Source organism: Vigna umbellata, chromosome 4 (assembly GCF_029865625.1).
Source record: "Vigna umbellata cultivar VRB3 chromosome 4, Vumbellata_1.0, whole genome shotgun sequence".
NCBI classification, from domain to species: Eukaryota; Viridiplantae; Streptophyta; class Magnoliopsida; order Fabales; family Fabaceae; genus Vigna; species Vigna umbellata.
Window position 1 is genome coordinate 7,120,698 of NC_142168.1, and position 6,305 is coordinate 7,127,002.

Sequence of the window (6,305 nt, forward strand, 5' to 3'; positions counted from 1 at the left end):
AGGGTGGGGAACCCAAGTTTCATAAGCCACCACGGGTGCATGACCCGCCATAGCTCGACTCTCATTCTAAAGTTCGGACGAGTCAAGTCTAGTGTTCAACATGTTAGGATACCTGTCTTAATCTGTTTTGATTTGAGAATAACTCTTGTAGATTCTATGCTTGACATGATGCATGTTTTTTATATTTAATTAGCTCATCCTTGCTTGCTTGTGTTTGTGCATGTTGTATGTGTTTCCTTTTGCGATGATCATCCACTTGAGTTGGAGCAGATGACGAGGAGGATACTTTGGAAACAACTCTTGATGGGGACGACAATGCTGCACTTAGATTTGCTAGCTTTTATTTTCATGAACTCATATTATTTTTTAATAACTTTAGTGCCTTTAAAGTTTTAAATTCTCTGTAATTTCCAGGGAGGAACTCTGTTACTCTAGTTTTGAATTCCACACTATTCTAAGGATAACTGTAACCCTAATTGCTCTTGACTGGTTTCCTATATTATGTATGATGACGTCTTTATTATATGTATGCCAGAAATATAAACAATTAATTTTAAAATAAGTATTTTTTAGATGACTAAGTTTTAGTAGCAACTTTGATCAAATTTAAAAAGTTGTTATTGGAAAAAGTAAGTGTTTAAGAGTAGGTTATTTAAATTTAAGATAGAGATTTTCATCAAAATATGTTGAAGAATGTTTTTCCATAATAAATAAATTAAATAAACCTATAAAAAAAATGGTTATTTTAAAAATATAAACAATCTCTCTGGACCATTTTCTCATGGGAGTCCAGCCCAATATCTTTGGATCCAAAACGACGCCGGTTTCAATCGAACACAGCACATCTCACTTTTTTCACTTCTCCAACGTTCTTCTGCACAGCGCAGCTTCCCACAAGACCCTGAAATGGGTTATCTGAGCAAAGCTTCCAAAACCCTAAGGCAATCGAATTACTTAGCTTTGTTATGCAATTTCAATTTCAATTTCAACCCATTAACCAACAGAATAACCCGTGAACGCTTTCCTGTGAGGCATGAACTGTTCTGTTCACAGTCACGCCAATACAGCACCACCACGAGAGAGAAAAGCACCATAGATTTGAGCCAATACCCTCCAGAGCTCGTTAGAAACTTCTCAATCATTGCGCATGTGGATCATGGCAAGTCCACCCTCGCTGATCGACTTCTAGAACTCACTGGAACAATTAAGAAAGGCCATGGCCAGCCTCAGTATCTTGATAAATTGCAGGTACTCTTTTTTGCTGGAAGTTTTCAATTTTTTTCATCTGGGTATGCTTTGCCGTACTGTTAGGTGGAATGGGTTCGTCCAAAATTTAAAAATTGTTGGGTTAACTATATGAAATAGAATGAGACAATGGATTGGTAGAAAAGATGGAAAAAAATAATATATTCAATGTCAATGTAAACTGTCATTACTCACAAACTGCCGTGAACTTAAAAAGTCACGGCCTTCCTGGTGAAAATATAAAGTTTACAATGACTGTGCTTGTTTATTGAACGAAAATGTAATTTAATTTGAATACACTGATGTTGTAAATAAATGATTTATGGCTTCATTACATGGTTGATTCCTGAATATGAAAAAATTGTTCACTTTGGTAATAATTTCCTCTAAACTTGTACATTTGGTGATATCTGATTGGTTAATAATGTAAAACGTTTTGTACTAAACAATTTACCCTTTATAGAAATTTAAGTTTTAGTGGGATGTGTTGTATTTCTTATTTTGTTTTGTTAGTGAAGTTTAACATGTCTTAGGTGGAGAGAGAAAGAGGAATCACGGTTAAAGCCCAGACAGCAACAATGTTCTATAAGCACAGTGTAAATGGTGATGATTTCAGTGATGGAAAGGAGTCACCTAGTTTTTTGCTGAATCTTATTGATACTCCTGGACATGTTGATTTTAGTTATGAAGTGTCAAGATCATTGGCAGCTTGTCAAGGTGTGCTTTTGGTTGTTGATGCTGCTCAGGGAGTCCAAGCTCAAACTGTTGCTAACTTTTACCTTGCCTTTGAGTCTAACCTAACCATTGTGCCGGTTATAAACAAGATTGATCAGCCAACTGCTGATCCTGATCGTGTTAAAGCCCAATTAAAATCAATGTTTGATCTTGATCCAAATGATGCACTGCTAACATCTGCTAAAACTGGAGAGGGTCTTGAGCAAATCCTTCCGGCAGTCATAGAGCGTATACCTGCCCCTCCTGGTAGGAGGGAATCTCCTCTTCGCATGCTTTTACTTGATTCATATTATGATGAATACAAAGGGGTAATATGCCATGTTGCTGTTGTTGATGGTGTCCTGAGCAAGGGGGATAAGATTTCATCTGCAGGTACTGGTCAGTCGTATGAAGCTTTAGATGTTGGCATCATGCATCCTGAACTTACACCTACTGGTATCTTACTTACTGGACAAGTTGGTTATGTTGTAAGTGGCATGCGAACAACCAAAGAGGCACGTGTTGGTGATACAATTTACCATACTCGGACTTCTGTAGAGCCTCTTCCAGGTACAGTCAGACAATTTAGATCCATGCATGTTGAATATTCCACTGCTCTTTGCTGCATAGAATCTTTTACTTCATGTATGCTGCCGCATTCACAATTACTGATGACAAAAAAAAAACACTTGCTGCACTTGGAGGTACTTAATGGACTTGCTGAAAATAAAATGAGTCCATTTCATTGCTTGACCGTTATTATTTTTCCTGTAAAAAATATCTAAATGATCAAGATTATATGGTATTATATATTTTTTTTCTTTCTTTCTCCATGTGTACGACAATGTTATTGTTTTATTTTAGTATATATGGGTGCATTTTTTGGTCCTAAGTGTGGTTTTTGAGTTATTTGATAATTTAAACTGTAGGGTTCAAGCCAGCGAAGCATATGGTGTTCTCTGGTCTTTATCCAGCAGATGGATCTGATTTTGAAGCTCTAAATCACGCAATAGAGAGGTTGACATGCAATGATGCCAGTGTCTCTATTACTAAAGAAACTAGCACTGCTCTAGGTCTGGGGTTCAGGTCTGGTACCTATTACTAAAAGAAAGAAAAGTTGAAACATTTAGCTCCATCTGAAATAATTTTTGTTTCCAATTATGTTTTGCTCAGGTGTGGGTTTTTAGGCCTTCTGCACATGGATGTTTTTCATCAAAGACTTGAACAGGTAACACATCACTGTATGATAACCAGATGATTACTTTAAACTTGAAGTTATATTTTGGAAAGTGGAATGCCTTCAAAATTTTCAACCATATGCATGCTTCAGAGGCGTTGTGAAGTGAATGTAATTTTTCACGGAATGGACAGAACTTAATTTATTACCTATCTTCAAGCATGGTATGTTGGTAATCGATATTATGTTTCTGTAAACAGGAATACGGAGCTCATGTTATCTCAACTGTTCCTACTGTGCCTTACACATTTGAGTTTTCTGATGGAAGGTAGCTAACAAAATTGCATTTCTTAGGCTAGTTCCATTATGGTTTGCTAAGACTCTAGTTGTGCTTTTCAGCAAGTTAGAAGTTCAGAATCCTGCTACGTTACCCTCTAATCCCAAGCAAAAAGTGACAGCCTGTTGGGAACCTACAGTAATAGCTACTATAATCATTCCTAGTGAGTAAGCTCTTTACAACCCTGGGTATAATTTATTTACTGCACCAGAGCCTCATGCTTTGCTATCTTAATTTATTGGTGATTTAAGGTATGTGGGACCTGTTATTACCCTTGTCTCTGAGCGTAGGGGTCAGCAGTTGGAGTATTCATTCATTGACAGGTAAAATTTTGGGAGAGTTTCCATTCCATTACTATATTCAATTATCCATCGATGAATGTGTGTGTGCATATCATGAAAATTATCTTGATCTTTTGGGATATCATGCTCATTATGCATGATCATCCACAAAAAATGACAACTTTTTGTACATTTTTGTGGTGGTTCATCAATTTATCCCTGGTTGATGTAATAAATCTTTAAGTTTCTATCCTGCAGTCAACGGGTATTCATGAAGTACCGTCTGCCTTTGAGAGAAATTGTTGTTGACTTTTATAATGAATTGAAGAGTATAACATCAGGCTATGCTTCATTTGATTACGAGGACTCAGAGTATGTACCCTGCTCCTGTTTTCTCACCCTATAATTTTCTGCACGATTATTGTTGTGCTCCCACTTTTATTTGCCTTGATGCATTGATGTCATGTAGTATTTGGAATAATTATGTGGTACATGTAAAATGTAGATTTGTACAAAAATGTTGTGATACCTGATGGATATACTGTACTATGTGCATACTCAGAATTCTGTTTGATAAATAATTTGTGTGGTTTATTTTATACTTATTGGCTGTCATGTCATCAAGTTGGATAGGGAAATAACATTTTATGTTTGGAGTGGCTTACTTCCTACCTTGTAATGCATTCAATGGGTGTAATAACAGTTATCAACAAGCTGATCTGGTAAAACTTGATATTCTCTTGAATGGACAACCAGTTGATGCAATGGCAACCATAGTTCATAACACGAAAGCATACCGCGTTGGGCGTGAACTGACAGAGAAATTGAAAACTGTCATTGACAGGTCTTTTTCTTTAATAAGCAATTGTGTTTCTTTTCATGCCGCTTCTTCAGTTTGAAATCACCCCAAAAGAGCTCTTAATTTTGATCAGGCAAATGTTCGAGATAACCATACAAGCTGCCATTGGGTCAAAAATCATAGCAAGGGAGACGTAAGCTTCTTTTTAAAGTATCGTTTTGGGATGTTTATTTAAATAAAACCTTTAGGTCCCGATATGTAAATAATAACTTGATTAGTATTTGTAAATATCTGTCATTTTATTTCCAGTATCTTCGAATAGCTTTTTTATAAGTGGATTTTAGACCCTCTTGAGAGAAACAAAGGGCAACAAATTAAGCAATTTGTTCACATGCCCTGATCATCTGTGGCCAAGCTTAAACTCTCGCTATTGATTGTAGGATTTCTGCAATGAGGAAAAATGTTCTTGCCAAGTGTTATGGTGGTGATGTTACTCGAAAAAGGAAGCTATTGGAGAAGCAGAAAGAAGGAAAGAAGAGAATGAAGCGGGTTGGTTCTGTTGATATACCACAAGAGGCATTTCACCAACTACTGAAAGTTTCTTAGAAGACTCCTTTTGAAGATATTTGTGTATGACACAATGGTAATGACCTGTTTCCCTTTTTCTTTTCAATAATATTAAGGTGCATCTAACTGTATAAAGAATTGCACATCATCTAACATGTCCAGCCTTAGATTGGTCTGTGGTCTAACCTCTTATTTGACTATGAAACATACCTCTTGATATAATAAAGAAGAAGAAAAGACTTAAATTAAATTATAGGTGGTGGAGCTTTTAGTCTAATTCCCCAAAAAGAAGATTTAATTTGTGTCCTCTTTTATGGTTGTGCATTAAATTGAGAAATTATTATACACCTATTTGGATGACTGTTGCATGCATGATTTGGTATCATCATCTAGCTTTTAGGTAAATCTAAATTGGCTTTGTTTGTTCACATGGCTTATTATTTATTTTATTTATTTTTTCTCTGCACTCTACCAATAAATCTATTTTGAAACTCAAGTCCTACTGAGTTTATCAATGTTTTGATTTGACGTTGTCCCTCATGCTTAGTTTTATTGTGAACTTTCTGTAGGGAACTCTACCAATAAATAATGAGTTTCACCAGCCTTAGTAATTACCTCATTCGTATCATGCACTAAAGCATGCATTGTGTGCTCAATTTCCTACGTATCCATAAAAAATTCTTCTGTTATTGATTATCTGAATTATTGCTCTGAATATCAGATTATTGATCAGAGTTTTGAAAACTACACCTGCCATGTAACGAGCTGTTCAAAGTGCTTCAGAAAGAGGCTGAAAAGAACTCAGCCAGTGCTGGTTGATTAATGATTGCCAGGCACTCCTTGAATTCTTTGTTTCATGGATCAACACTCGTATTACAGTCCTGTTGCAGCATAAAATTAATCTAATAAAATAAACCTTAGAATCATTTTTGTAGCAGAAATTTTCAACTATAGATGTACCATGTTCTTGATACAGCTTACAATCTTTGTCCTTTTAGTGATTTGTTTTTGTTTATCATTTGAGAAGGTATATACATTGAATCTTGAAATGCACATGCTCAGATCTCCCATCTGGCATAAATAAAGAAAAAGCAGAAAAACACATTGTTTTGCTCAACATAATAATCCAACATTTTTTACTCAGGCTTGGCCTCATAGCAGCCCCTATTTGCTCAATGTTCAATT

The 6,305-nt window shown here is 35.8% G+C and overlaps 1 protein-coding gene across 3 annotated transcripts; it reads left to right on the plus strand.

Annotated features, from left to right (window-relative positions):
• Nucleotides 1-833: 833 nt before the first annotated feature.
• On the plus strand, nt 834-6,173 carry LOC124827368 (Small GTP-binding protein). 3 transcript variants are annotated; one of them, XM_047300401.2, is made up of 12 exons: nt 834-1,248; nt 1,779-2,529; nt 2,889-3,045; nt 3,133-3,187; nt 3,397-3,464; nt 3,536-3,640; nt 3,725-3,796; nt 4,013-4,126; nt 4,458-4,598; nt 4,687-4,746; nt 4,994-5,196; nt 5,842-6,173. In XM_047300401.2, the coding sequence occupies exons 1-11, from the start codon at nt 907-909 to the stop codon at nt 5,157-5,159; spliced, it is 2,031 nt and encodes a 676-aa protein (XP_047156357.1). In that variant the 5' UTR covers nt 834-906; the 3' UTR covers nt 5,160-5,196; nt 5,842-6,173. The 3 variants fall into 3 exon arrangements, with proteins under 3 accessions (XP_047156357.1, XP_047156358.1, XP_087970581.1); XM_047300402.2 differs by having other exon boundaries at nt 1,110-1,248; nt 1,764-2,529; XM_088114455.1 differs by having other exon boundaries at nt 1,127-1,248; nt 1,759-2,529.
• Nucleotides 6,174-6,305: the final 132 nt, after the last annotated feature.

Coding starts and splice junctions, on each gene's coding strand:
- LOC124827368 (XM_047300401.2), top strand. CDS start 907: ATGGGTTATCTGAGCAAAGCTTCCAAAACCCTAAGGCAATCGAATTAC. Junction 1,249..1,778: donor AGTATCTTGATAAATTGCAG/GTACTCTTTTTT, acceptor AACATGTCTTAG/GTGGAGAGAGAAAGAGGAAT. Junction 4,599..4,686: donor TTGAAAACTGTCATTGACAG/GTCTTTTTCTTT, acceptor AATTTTGATCAG/GCAAATGTTCGAGATAACCA.